Source organism: Symphalangus syndactylus, chromosome 7, assembly GCF_028878055.3.
Source record: "Symphalangus syndactylus isolate Jambi chromosome 7, NHGRI_mSymSyn1-v2.1_pri, whole genome shotgun sequence".
Classification (NCBI taxonomy): domain Eukaryota; kingdom Metazoa; phylum Chordata; class Mammalia; order Primates; family Hylobatidae; genus Symphalangus; species Symphalangus syndactylus.
In genome coordinates this window covers 126,599,386-126,613,324 of record NC_072429.2, presented here as the reverse complement: position 1 = coordinate 126,613,324, position 13,939 = coordinate 126,599,386, and the positions used below count along the sequence as shown (strand labels likewise).

Genomic DNA, 13,939 nt, shown 5'->3' with positions numbered 1-13,939 from the left:
CAGAATGGGTCCAGATTGCTGCTTTGTATTATCTGCGTGGCTACAGATAAGTTACATAACCTCTTTGAGCTCTTCTATTTCCTTGTTTGTGAAATAGTGTTAATAGTAGCATTCCCGCCCAGAGATCCTCTGGGGTTTATGAGATAACCCATGGACGGGACTGGCGCCTGGTTGTAAAGGCAGCAGAAGCTGGTTCCCGCCCTGTCCCCATCAGCTGTCTCACTGGGCAGAATTCCTGGGTTTGGAGTGAGCAGGGGACCGGCACTGGTTAACTAAAGTAACAGGAGTTTCTTCCTCACCTTCCTCCCAACTCCCCACTCCTTATGCCTCTTTGTGTACTTAACTGCTATCTTTGACCTCTTGTATCTCCTTTGCCTACCTCTCATCTTCTTACCGGCCTTCTGCCATTCCTTCTAACTGTCAACTCTGGCTCTTATCATAATCTCCAGGAAGCATCTTAGAACCTCTGAGAACTTAAAAGACCTTAAGATCCCCAGACCCATTTCAACAGAGGAAAACTCTTACCTTTCTTAAGACCACCCTCTGAAGGGGCAATTGATGAAAACAAACAGGGATGGTGGTGGTTGGGAGGGGGAAGAAACGAAACAAAACATTCACAACTTAAGATTTGGCTCAACGATATATTTGCCAGTTATTTTATTTTTTTCTAAAAACAATAGAAAAAAAATCAACTTTAAAAAGCAAAATGTACTTAAATAAAAAAAATTAGGGTCTATAGTACCTATAATACTAGGTACTATATACTAGGATTGAAATTCTGTGTAACTGCTATAAACGTTTTATTAAAGTTATTTACATTTAATGGCAATATTTACAGAGAAACATTGTGTAAATCTTAAAATTTTTTAAAAACAATTCTTAAATACAAATCTGTTAAAGAAAAAAAAAATGGTAAGCATAAAAAAGTTCTTTTATGCCCAAAGTCCAATTTGAGGCAGTTTACATTATGGCTAAATCTTTCAGTCTCAAGACTCAGCCAAGGTTGTGAGGTTGCATTTGATCATGCATTTGAAACAAGTTCATAGGTAATTGATTGGGACAGTTCTGTTAGAAGGAATCTTTTTCCTTACTTTTCCTTATGCACAAGAGTTCCGTAGCTGTTCAAGTTTGTGTTTCAACTGTTCTCGTCGTTTCCGCAACAAGTCCTTTTCAGAAGTGAGCTTTTGCTCCTCTCCTTGGACGGACAGGATGTATGCTGTGGCTTTTTTAAGGATAACTACCTTGGGGGCCTTTTCATTGTTTTCCAACTCCGGGATCTGGTCACGCAGGGCAAAAAAGCTCCGTTTTAGCTCATTCCTCCTCTGGCGCTCCAAGACGTTGTGTGTTCGCCTCTTGTCATTCTCCTCGGTGTCCGAGGACCTGGGGCTGGTGCATTTTCGGTTGTTGCTGATCTGTCTCAGGACTCTGACACTGTCCAACTTGACCCTCTTGGCAGCAGGATAGTCCTTCCGAGTGGAGGGAGGTGCTGCGTAGTTGTGCTGATGTGTGGAGACGTGGCACCTCTTGAGGACCAGTGGGCTGTGAGGAGGTTTGCTGTGGCCTCCAGCAGAAGGTGATCCAGACTCTGACCTTTTGCCAGGAGCCTGCCTCTTTTCCACAGAAACAACATCGATTTCTTCCTCATCTTCTTGTTCTTCCTCTTTAAGAAAGGAAATAGAAATCACTCCGTTAGCAAGATTTCATTAAAATAATCAATTACCAGATTAATGCTGTACAAATACAAGGCATTAATATGTTAGAAAGGTCTCTGGACAAAATTATCTCCCCAAAGAGCCACATCTAGGCTGGGCGCTGTGGCTCATGCCTGTAATCCCAACACTTTGGGAGGCCGAGGTGGGCGGATCATGAGGTCAGGAGATAGAGACCATCCTGGCCAGCATGGTGAAACCCCATCTCTACTAAAAATAAAAAAATTAGCCTGGCATGGTGGTGTGCACCTGTAGTCCCAGCTACTTAGGAGGTTGAGGCAGGAGAATCTCTTGAACCAGGGAGTCGGAGGTTGATCGCGCCACTGCACTCCAGCCTAGTGACAGAGTGAGACTCCGTCTTAAAAAAAAAAAAAAAGAACCAATCTAGCCAGCCACCCTTACTCATCTCACCATGAAGGTAAGAGTCTCATAAAGGGAAGGACAGCTGGGTTATGGCATGGACAAGAAAACTACAACTTCCCAGGATACGACATTGATGCCAATTCTTACCTAAGACTTAATGAGGCTTTGGACACACCCAAAGCAAAGCACATTCCCAAGCACCTCCTATTTTTGAGGGACTTTACCAAGAACACTTCAGGTGTTGCAAATGATAGCTGCAAATTGCTTAGTATGACTTTAGCAACTCCCTATTTTACTGGAAATGAAAAAGAAAAAAAAAATTGCAGTTTTGCCAAATGTCCAAGAGGGCGGGGGAAGGAAAAAAAAAAAAAGTCCAACTTTGGCAAGGATTTGCTTTTCAGTGTTCAAAATAGGCTGAGAAGATCCCAGCTCCTCAGCCCACCCACTCTTGAGGCAGTTCACTGGCTCCCGCACTCAGGCAGGCCCTGCCTGGCCTCTAAACACAGCCCCTCATTTTTGTAGATAGTTCATTAAATCCCACCACTTCTCGGAAGTTAAGAGGGAAGCAATTCATTCACTCTCTCAGAGATCAATCCTCTCTTATCCTCATTCACACACTCCCCGCCACCCCGCCCCAGGGCAATTAAAATGTTAACGGGAGGTAAGAAGTGGATTGAGTTGTAAGATAAGCTAGAAGGTTTAAAAACCTAAATGAAATCCTGAGGGGTGGGAGACAAACGGGGAGGGGGGTTGGAAACAAGGGCAGTCTAAGGGTAAGGGATGGGAGGAAACGCTAAAGCCCAAGGTTTCAGAGGTGATGAGCTCCCAAATCTCTCCAGATCTGCTATCTCTCCTTCCTAGTAAGAGTGGCCCGTTAAATAAGCTGCCAGTGAAAATGGGAAAGATATCCAGCCGCCCACTTTTGACAGGCCTGGGCGGGCTTCGCTTACCAGAGTCGCTGCTGGTGGTGGGCGGTGTCTCCTCATGGAGCACCAGGGGCTCCGGGCTGGCCTGAGGGGAGGACTCCGTCGAGGAGAGCAGAGAATCCGAGGACGAAGAGAAGGCGCTGGAGTCCGGCGAGGCGCAGGACTTGGGCGAGCTGCTGTCGTTGAGAGGGTAGGGGAAGACCACCGAGGGGTCGATGCACTCTGAGGCGGCGGCGCTCAGATCCTGCAGGTACAAGCTGGAGGTGGAGCAGACGCTGTGGCCGCGGGCGGGGTTCGGGCTGCCGCTGTCTTTGCGCGCAGCCTGGTAGGAGGCCAGCTTCTCGGAGACGAGCTTGGCGGCAGCCGAGAAGCCGCTCCACATACAGTCCTGGATGATGATGTTTTTGATGAAGGTCTCGTCGTCCGGGTCGCAGATGAAACTCTGGTTCACCATGTCTCCTCCCAGAAGCTCGGTCACCATCTCCAGCTGGTCGGCCGTGGAGAAGCTCCCGCCACCGCCGTCGTTGTCTCCCCGAGGGGAGAAGGGCGTGACCGCAACGTAGGAGGGCGAGCAGAGCCCGGAGCGGCGGCTAGGGGACAGGGGCGGGGTGGGCAGCAGCTCGAATTTCTTCCAGATATCCTCGCTGGGCGCCGGGGGCTGCAGCTCGCTCTGCTGCTGCTGCTGGTAGAAGTTCTCCTCCTCGTCGCAGTAGAAATACGGCTGCACCGAGTCGTAGTCGAGGTCATAGTTCCTGTTGGTGAAGCTAACGTTGAGGGGCATCGTCGCGGGAGGCTGCTGGAGGGGGCACACAAAGCGGGAGGCAGTCTTGAGTTAAAGGGGTCTTGGTGCGGAAACCTGGCGCAGCGCGCACTGCGCGCCACAGTCCCGAACCTCTCCCTTTGCAGAGCTATCCTCTAAAGAGGCTGGGTGGTCTTGGTGGGGGAATAAAGGGGGTACCCTTTCACCCCTTTTGGGCAGTCCCCTACTATCTCGGAGACGCACTTAGTGAACCAGCGGCTTGGTGCCCGCCGAGCCCCCGCCCCCGGGAGCGCGCAGCGCAAAGCCCGGGAGTCGGCCCCGCAACGGCAGAGGAATCGAAATCCGCCTTGGCGCCCTTAAGAAGCCGCGGGAGGTGGCGGTGAGGAACACAATTTGCCAAAACCCAAGGCACAAAGTTTTGCGCCACCTGAAGGAGAAGGCGAGAGGCGCCTCGGCTCTAGCAGCTGCGTGAACCCCGCTCCCGCGCCGGGGCCCCTCCGCTGCGGCTGTTCCCACTCGCGCCCTCGCAGCTCTCCTATCCCCGCCGGCGCCGCAGCCCCTCCCAACCTCCCCTCTCCACTGCCCCCGTCCCCACCCCCAGTACCGCCCCCCCACCCCCCACACTCCTTCATTTGCCGGCTTTTCTTCTTTTCTCTCGCCGGCTGGAGTGGCGAGCTCAGCCGCGGGCTTTAACACCCCTCCATAAATACAAGGGGGGTGTCAAATAATAACAGGGGCACCTCCCTTCGCACTCAATACGGCGACGCAACTGCGCCAGAGACCCCGCTGCGATACCTCCCCCGGAGCCACCCCACCAAGGGTAGCAGCTGTTCTGGAATCGCCCAGAGCCCCGCTCCTCGCAGTTCCTCCGCATCTCAGGGGCGCGAGGACACCCGCGGGCGGCCGCGGCAGGGAAGTCAGGGCTGGGTGCGGAGATTCGCCCTGGTTTTTCCAAGTCAACGATTCCAGGAGAATCGGACACATCCTCGCCTCCCTTTTCCCCTGCCTGCGCCTCCCCAACACCACGTCCTAACACCTCTAGAGACCCAGGTTTTAAATTGTATTATTGCTTTTTAAAAAGCCAAATGCCAACTTCTTAAAAGGATCAGGGCGAGTTGGAATCGCCGCGGGGACAGGCGGGCGGGACGCGCCGCAGTGTCGGTCTCCGGCTGTCAGAAATGCGGTGAGCTGAAATTTAAATGCCCTCCCGGAGACGGGGACAAGTCAGAGGCTGCGGAGCTCTCCGGCTCACACAGGCGATATGCGGTCCCTACTCCAAGGAGCTCAGGATGCAAGGGGCTTTCTGCTCACCGCAAAGCAACCCCCAGCCCCCCAAAACCCAGACATCAATTAACACAATAAAGCAGGAATGTCCGACCGGCCGGGAGTCAGCGTGAATATATTCATAAGGCAGAAATCTCGAAAGGCTGGTCTTAGAAACCATTCCCGTTGTCCCTCTGCCTTCTCCTCTCCCATCTTGACAAGTCACTTTACCCCGATCCAGTTCTGGATTAACCCCCACCCCAGCCCCAGTTACCATAACTACTCTGAGAAAAGTGTCAATAGCGCAGGAATGGGAGAAAAGACACCCTATTTCGGCATTCGACTCATCTCAGCATTAAAGCGATAAAAAAATAAATTAAAAGACAAATGGACCTCGGTGCTTACCTGGTTTTCCACTACCCTAAAAAAATCCAGCGTCTAAACAGCTGCAAGGAGAGCCTTTCAGAGAAGCGGGTACTGGCAGCGGCGGGGAAGTGTCCCCAAATGGGCAGAATAAGCCTCCCCGCGTCGGGAGAGTCGCGTCCTTACTCGGGTGTTGTAAGTTCCAGTGCAAAGTGCCCGCCCGCTGCTATGGGCAAAGTTTCGTGGATGCGGCAAGGGTTGCGGACCGCTGGCTGGGGGGTCAGCGGGAGGACTGGGCCGGAGGCGAAGCCCCGTATTCGCTCCGGATCTCCCTTCCCAGGACGCCCGGAGCGCAGCTCTGCTCTTCCACCCTAGCCGGCCCGCCCGCTCGCTCCCTCTGCCTCTCGCTGGAATTACTACAGCGAGTTAGATAAAGCCCCGAAAACCAGCTTTTATACTCAGCGCGATCCCTCCCTCCGTTCTTTTTCCCGCCAAGCCTCTGAGAAGCCCTGCCCTTCTCGAGGCAGGAGGGGAGTCAGGGACGGCCGGGGCCCGGCGGTGGCGGCCGCGAGCAGCACAGCTCGGGGGTCTTCAGCCGTTCAGACCCTCGCATTATAAAGGGCCGGTGGGCGGAGATTCGCGAGAGAGGATCTTTTTTCTTTTCCCCCACGCCCTCTGCTTTGGGAACCCGGGAGGGGCGCTTCTGGGGAGAGTGGGGAGGGTGGGGAGGAGACTCAGCCGGGCAGCGGAGCACTCTAGCTCTCGGATGTAAACAGAGTAAGAGAGCCGCATGAATTAACTGCGCGCGCCTACCATTTTCTTTTGCTCCCTCTCAAACCCTCTCCCTTTCTCTGCTGCTCCTCCGTAGCAGTACTGTCTGACAAACCGCATCCTTGTCCTGTGAGTATAAATCATCGCAGGCGGAACAGCTGCCCTCCACACCGAGAACATACTGCGCGCCCACCGCCACGCCACGCGCGCACCAGGCGGCAGGGCGCCTCACTAAGGCTGGGGAAAGGGCCGCGCTTTGATCAAGGTCCCAGGGAGAGTGGAGGAAAGAAGGGTATTAATGGGCGAGCGTTCAGAGCGTGGGATGTTAGTGTAGATAGGGAGGAATGATAGAGGCATAAGGAGGAAAACGATGCCTAGAATGATTAAAATAACCCAGCAACGCATTGCCACGTATACTTGGAGAGCGCGTTATGAATAAACTCCCATTGCATTTGTTGGGGGGAGTCATGTATTATGTATTATGTATGCACAGCTATCTGGATTGGATACCTTCCACCCAGACTGAGTCCCCCAATTTGCTGCCAAAGCAGCAGATACCGCCCCTCCTGCCCCGCCTGCTCAGGCTTCCGTGGGGCCCCGTGCGGGAGGCGTCTGTTTAGCCCTGAGATGTGTCTGCCTGTTCCAGAGCTGGACTAGGGCGGGAGGGAGGTTGCCTGCTCTCTGCCAGTCTGTACCCCACCGTCCCACCCCCGCGCCTCTCACACGGAGTTCCCAATTTCTCAGCCAGGTTTCAGAAGAGACAAATCCCCTTTGCGCCCTGTGGCGCCGGTTTGCAACAGTCTCGGGCTGCCGGGTTTGGGAGAAATCAAAGGCGCTAGACGGGAGAATATGGGAGGGGCAGGGGGTACCCGAACCGCGGGACCGGACTTCCTAAAAGGGGCAAGTGGAGAGCTTGTGGACCGAGCCGGGGGAATCAGCAGAGACCCCTGTGAAAAAAAAAAAACCGTTAACTCTTTCCTCCCCGGACAAACCGGACTTTTAATTCCTTTCCAGGTCCTCTTTCCCCTTTTATTATTGGAAATGTGGTCATGCACAAAAAAATGCATCGATTCTGATCAAAGAAGAGGAGAGGAGTATTATTTCCGTGCCTTTTTTTTAGGGGGGGGGGGTGTTCTTGAGCTAATTAAAATTTGGCTGCCTTCCAGGCATTAATTTCCTAGTTCACTGACTCAAATTTTTTTCTGAATACTAGTGAAAGTGCACTGTATGTAACCTGCAAACGTATATTCACATTTTATTTACGCTTCGACTTAGCTAGTTGCCCAGCCCCACACATGATTTGTTTGCTCCCTGAAATGATCTATATTTAATATATAATGTATATTCCCTCGGGATTTTTTATTTTGTGTTATTCCACGGCATGAAAAACAAAAAACGTTCTTCTCATCCTTGGTCCCTCACCCAAAGGCATTTTAAGTAAACTTTTTTCTCCCTCCACCACCTCCAAAAGAGAAAGAAATTCGGGGGAAAGGGGTGCGTGTATAGCATGTACGCTGTTCAAGATGGGTTATTACCCGTTGAGTTTGCAGCTCAGCGTTCAAGTGTTAAGTGAATATAGTAGCTTCCTCCAAATCCGACGCACTGCACAATTCAGCTTTAAGGATTGCAAATTACTCCTGCCTCTAGGCCTTTGCCGCAAACGCGGGGAGCAACCAATCGCTACGCTCGATTTTGCTGCAAAGCGTCTTTCCCTCCGCCCCCTCTCTGGGCTGCACCCGCGTTCAGGTTTGCGAAAGTAAAGTAAGTGTGCCCTCTACTGGCAGCAGAGATCACCGCGCCTGGATGTCAACGAGGGCGGGGGTCAGGTGGGGGCAGGAGCGGGAGGGTCCGAGGTGCAAATTTTCCAGCAGGGGAAGGACAGGCGGCTCCTTAAAACGAGTTTCCAGCCACCACCTTGCTATTCTTTCAGGTTGGCTGCAGAAGGGCCGAAGAAAGAGGAGTTACTGGAGGAAAAAGTGGTTCAGAGGTGACTGTTCAACTGCATAAGAGATGGTGAAAATTAACCTATCACCACTTATTGCTAATGAACATCACCCTATGGAGAACCGGTGATGGCAAACGTGAGATAATTCACAAGTACATAGACGAAAAAAAAAATTCCAACAAACCCTAAAACAGCCAAACAAGCTTTAGCCCCCACGTCTTAGAAACTCATCATCTTTTGTAGCCACAAAATTTGAAAGCAAGACACTGGATTTATTGGGGAAAGGGGAGGCACAGCAGAAGGTGATGGGTATTTGGTTTGGTCTATTATTATTAATTCTTCTTCTTATTATTATTTTTGAGACAGGGTCTCCTTCTGTCACCCAGGCTGGAGTGCAGTGGCACAATCAAAGCTCATTGCAGCCTCGAATCTCCCGGGTTCAAAGCGACCCTCCTACCTCAGCCTGATACCCCAGCCCAGTAGCTGGGAGTAGAGTGCACTACCACACCAGGTTAATTTTTTAAACTTTTTGTAGAGAGGCAGTCTGGTCATGTTGCCCAGGCTGGTCTCAGACTCCTGGGTTAAAGCGATCCTTTGGCCTTTGCCTCTGAGAGTGCTGGGAATACAAGTGCGAGTCACCGCTCCTGGTCTTGGCTTATTATTTTTACTTTTAAAATATTGGGCTGGTGAACAATAAGTGATTGTTTTAATAGCAAGAAGGGGTATTTGCGATCTCATAGAAAAAAAGTGTGAAGGAATAGGAGCACTTTATTAAAAGTTTTAATACTAAAATGAGTATGCAATAAGGTTGAAGTAAATGTGAAGGAAATTTGCCTGGCACATGTACCTGGTCAAGTAGGTTTTTACGGGGCAAAGAATCCCTGATGGTGTCTGATCACTTAGATGCCTTAAGGACTTCTGGCAGTGGAGGGTCCTTCCTGCAGGAGCCTCATAGGCTGATTTCCCAGGAATCTGGCACTTTTGGCATTACTTTAATTGAAGCTAAATGAGTGCTCTCCACAGGGGCACACACTCCCCTCAAAGAAAACCCTCAACAACAAACAAACAACAATCACAAAACCAAAAGTAGGTCCAGCTTGACCTTATAGGGTAGTTTTTGAAAGTTGCTAAAGATGGCAGATATACCGTATCTTCGGATCTGACTCTCAAATTATGCCAGTCCAGTGTAGGGCATGCGAACCCCAGGCAGATGTAATGCCTGTGGGTTCAGAACTCAACCTCACTCTCCCCCAGGCTGGTGACATCACCTGAGGTGTTACTTTCAAGTAACAGCTTGGAGCTGTTTTGTGCCATCTCCGTTTTTACATGAGAGATAACGAAGCCAGACCTCAGCCAGGTTAAAGGACATAACTGATTTTCTTTTAGTAATTTTTGAGACATATTTGACCTAGAATAGACATTTGCTGGGTTGAAAAATGGCTGAGATTACAACTAGTATCATATATGATTACCAAAGTGATACGTGTCCATTGGAAAAATCCACTGAGAAATAGAAAAAGCAAGGAAAAGACCGTGTGTGGTGGCTTATGCTTGTAGTCCCAGCACTTTGGGAGGCTCAAGTGGGAAGATCGTTTGAGGCCAGGAGTTTGACAACAGCCTGGGCAATGTGGTGACATGCCATCTCTAAAAAAAAAAAAAAAGAATCATTCATTCTCACAATCACATAGTCTCACAGTAGTAGTCATATATTTTTATACTTAGGAAAAAAGAAAGAAGTGTGAAAATAATGAGCAATTTGATCAAACTTTCTCCTTTCTCCCCAGAGACACAAAAGGGGAGATTCAGAATGTGACTTGTATAAAATAACACCAGTTTCCCCCGATCCCAACACTTTCTTTGAACATCTCTTTCCCCAACTCTCAAAAAATTTCCTACTGAGTTGGTCCTGTAGTGAAAAGAGCAGTTAATAATATGGAAAGCAACCGGACGTGGTGATGAAAAAGCCAGCGAACTTGGGGGTGAGACTGAAGCTCCTCAGGGTGGCTGAGCTGTTATTTTTAAAATTCCTTCAAGTCACGTGCAGCCTGTCAAGAGATGAGGTGAAGGAAGAGAATGATAAATATCTATCTCCAGTGGAAAAATCATTTTGAAAGAAGGGCTCTTAGATTAAAAACCAAGCTAGCCAGGGAATGTTAAAGGAAGAGAAGTTCTCACAAGCATTTTAATGCCAACCATGTGTTCCAATGAGAGGAGCGCAGGAAAGCTCTTCAGCAGATGAGAAAATGAAATTCGGCATCACTAATTCATAGGAATGATAACAAAAACGGCAGTGAAGAAAATCTGTGCATTTTAAAAAATGCATGTTTTTTGCTTAGTGTCGTCCCTTCCCCTCCTGGCTTTTAGTACACTGCATTCATTAAAGTAGCTGAGAAAAATTAGTAGATGTTTTTAACGTAAGGCCTGAGAGCTTCCATATCCTGTGTTGCATTGAGTTTTGGGTTTGTTTCCTTATTCACTGTCTTCTAGATCTCAGACCCTAGCAGAAGGTCTCAGGATGGACCTAGTAAACTCTGGTCATATCTCCAGCTTGGCCGTCTTTTATTTTTTTGTTCTTTGCTGCAACCCTGCCTGACTTTGTAGCTACTAGAGTGGACAAATGGTTCCTTTGTTGAACCTCTTCAAAGGCTTGGTTTGTTGTTCTAGAAGTGCCAAGCTCAAGCCAGTCTCAAAAGTTTCCACACTTTGGCTCAGTGGCCTGTCTTTGCTATGGTCCATTTGGGCAACATATGTCCACACAATGGGCCTTTGCATGGTTGGACATACAGGTCACTGCAAAGGAAACCCTTGGAGAGAAACTTTTGCTTTTTACAATTTGATCTTCATAGAAAGTCAGTAGAATAGGAATCTATTCTTTTAGGGATCTGCAGAGATCCCAAGCTATGGCTTCTGACTTTCTTTTCAAAGGCATACTTTCTGAGAGTAGCTCACCCTTGGTTGCTTTTACTTTTATATTGTTTGTTTCCTCTGTAACTTCTTCTACGTGGACTTGATATTATAGAGGGTGCTTTCTTGAAGGCATCTCACGACCTCCAACCACCAAAGCCAATGGCCTTGTTCTCATTTTATTTTTGGACTTTTCTGTTTGCTGTCAGGCTTTTGGAAATGATTATTCTTTTGATTTCCATAAATCAGTGGGTCTCAACCAGAGGCAATTGGCAATGTCTGGAGACATTTTGGGTTGTCACTAAGGGATGGGGCCTTACTGCTTGGCGTTTTTAGTGGGTAGAGGCCAAGGATGCTGCCAAATGTCCTACATTGCACAGGACAGTTCCCACAACAGAGAGTGGGGCTCAAAATGTCACCAGTGCTGAGGTTGAGAATCCCTGGGTTCACTCCACATTCTCCTGATTATATTCCCACATATTCAACTTGTTCTTATGTTTCCCTTATTGGCTCACCTTCCTCTTTTACGCACTACCTATAGCTGTTAGAATCATCTTGCAGTAGCTTCCTAATAGCTCCTAGTCTCTGCCACTCCATTTAACCTTGCGCACTGATTAACTTTCCTCTTCATTTAAAATTCTTCAGTTGACCCCCATGGTCCAAAATGAGGTTCTCCCTTATGAGCTTGGAATTCCAAGCCCTCATGCATCTGGCCTCCTCCTTATCTTACCCTATTTCTTACCAACTCTGCACTTCAGAGAAACAGGTCTATTTACAGCCACTCTGAGTGACACACAAGTTTCCACCTCAGCACTTTGGTTCAGGCAGTTCCCCAGACTTACTGTCTCTTCTCTTCTTGATTTATCTAAGAACCACCTTTCCTCCCAGCCCAAGCTCAAGCCCCATTTTCTCTGTGGACTCTTCCTTTTCCCATGATCATCTTACAGAATCATAAAAGTATGGAGCCAGAAAAAGTTCTGGAAAGCATCTAATTAAGCTGTTCTGAAACATAAACCTTTGTTCTCAGGGTGGAATCCAGGGTCTCTGGCTAAAATAGACAAACTGTGGTTTTCTAGCTATCAGAGAAAGGCCTCCTTTTTCTCTTCTTCATGAGATTATAAATGTCCTAGGGGTCTAGAGGAGGGATAGCATTAGAAGAAATATCTAATGTAGATGATGGGTTGATAGGTGCAGCAAACCACCGTGGCATGTGTATACCTATGTAACAAACCTGCGTGTTCTGCACATGTATCCCAGAACTTAAAGTATAATTAAAAGAAAAGAGAGAGAAATAAATAAATGAAAAAAATAGAATGTTAGCCCCTGCCAAAAAAAAAAAAAAAAAAAAGTCCCAAGGCCAGGAATCAAGTCTGGCCCATAGTTAATATGAATGAATGTATGCTCACTCTACACTGGGTAAGAGAATGAAGTCAATGGGCAGACTTTCTCAATAACTTTTTGGCTATACAAGAATCTAGAATATAAGAACAGGTTGCTGAATCAGGTTGGTTGGAGACCTACTCTGTCATGATCACCTGATAAATCTGTCAAGTCACATGACCTCTCTGAATCTCACTTTTCTCATCTGTAAAATGGGACTACTATAATTGTAGCACCTATCTTATTGAAGGTGTTACAGGAATTAAATGAGATAAGGCACTCAACACAGAGCCTGCTGTCTGGCCCACACTCAGCAAATGTTAGCAATTGTTAATGTGAGTTCCAGATTTAGCAGAAAGTTATGTATTGAGCTGTTTTAAGTTAAATGTATCAATATTTCATGGTGTTTCATAGTGAGTTCCATGAAATTGATGTCCTTTATCACTTCATCAAGTGTGAAAAATTGTGGACTAATACAAGCTTGTCAAGTTGAGGTTTAGAATCACAAAGAGATTATCTAATGTTTGGAGACAATTCCAAACCCACCTGCTTCCTGTCTCCAACTCTTGCACGACTTACTTACTATTCCAAGTGTATGCTGTTTTGCAGATCACTCTATTCAGAAAAAGCAAAATTCTGGAAGTTCAGGAAGGCAGAATTAGGCATTGTTCCTACTTAATACGAATCAACGCTTTATGTTAGGATTTCCCTCCTTTCACTGAATTCATATGATGCCCTGGGGCTGATCCCTGGGGTGTGGTCCTGGAAACCCAGGGCACCTTTATTGCTAGCTAGACAAGGCTACTACTGAAATCTACAGCTTGCTTTTTTTTTTTTGCCTTGGTGAGCAGATCTGGACATTGGAAAAACTGTTTTCCTTCAAAGCATAAAGCATAGATCAACACCCAGGTTTAGAAACTCTTTCTAACTTGTGATCCACATTTTCTGCTAACACATCAAGGGTTGCCAACTCAGATGCTTACAGAGGTTTGGCAGGAAATCTAAACGAAGAATACAATAGGGAGTGGTGGAGACTATGGTAAACTGGAGAGTATTTGCTTGTGTAGATCTGGTGGCTCCCATTTGGCACCTGCTCTGGTGGTTACCCTGAAATATGGGCCCATGGGTGGCAATGCTTCCAGTTTTTCAGGGAGGGTGGAAATCCAGGTTTTAAAATGTTAGCAACTTATTGTAAGAATTATATGGAGATTTCAAGTCAGCAGCAGTGTGTTGGCAAAAAAAAAGAAACGGAGAAGCAAAGTGTGTCTATGGGCAGAGGTGGCCCTAAGGCTGCCAGCCTGACATCTCTGCTCATACGTCTTAGTAATCCAATTCAAGCGTCTCCCTGTAGGAGCTTTTCATGATCCTTTCCCCTTCCGTTGAGAGTTTAAACCATCCTCTCATTCTTCTGTGTTAGAAAATACAAGTCTGGCCAGGCGTGGTGGCTCACATCTGTAATCCCATCACTTTGGCAGATCGCTTGAGCCCAGGAGTTTGAGACCAGCCTGAGCAACACAGTGAGACCCTGTCTCTACAAAAAAATTAAAAAAAAAAA

General features: G+C 47.9%; 1 protein-coding gene and 1 long non-coding RNA gene across 4 annotated transcripts in view; one reads left to right on the top strand and one right to left on the bottom strand.

Moving 5' to 3' along the window:
- Nucleotides 1-621: 621 nt before the first annotated feature.
- Nucleotides 622-5,573, bottom strand: MYC (MYC proto-oncogene, bHLH transcription factor). 3 transcript variants are annotated; one of them, XM_055287240.2, is made up of 3 exons: nt 5,427-5,573; nt 3,023-3,794; nt 622-1,660 (listed from the first exon to the last, which is right to left on the bottom strand). In XM_055287240.2, the coding sequence occupies exons 2-3, from the start codon at nt 3,777-3,779 to the stop codon at nt 1,098-1,100; spliced, it is 1,320 nt and encodes a 439-aa protein (XP_055143215.1). In that variant the 5' UTR covers nt 3,780-3,794; nt 5,427-5,573; the 3' UTR covers nt 622-1,097. The 3 variants fall into 3 exon arrangements, with proteins under 3 accessions (XP_055143215.1, XP_055143216.1, XP_063499045.1); XM_055287241.2 differs by having other exon boundaries at nt 3,023-3,791; nt 5,427-5,565; XM_063642975.1 differs by lacking the exon at nt 5,427-5,573 and adding an exon at nt 4,186-4,203 and having other exon boundaries at nt 3,023-3,791.
- Nucleotides 5,574-8,077: 2,504 nt separating this feature from the next.
- LOC129485861 (uncharacterized) overlaps nt 8,078-13,939 on the top strand; it is a 28,685-nt gene continuing 22,823 nt past the window's right edge. The window contains exon 1 of the long non-coding RNA XR_008658796.1: nt 8,078-8,224. This is a non-coding gene — a long non-coding RNA (uncharacterized lncRNA). The remainder of the gene's footprint in view (nt 8,225-13,939) is intronic.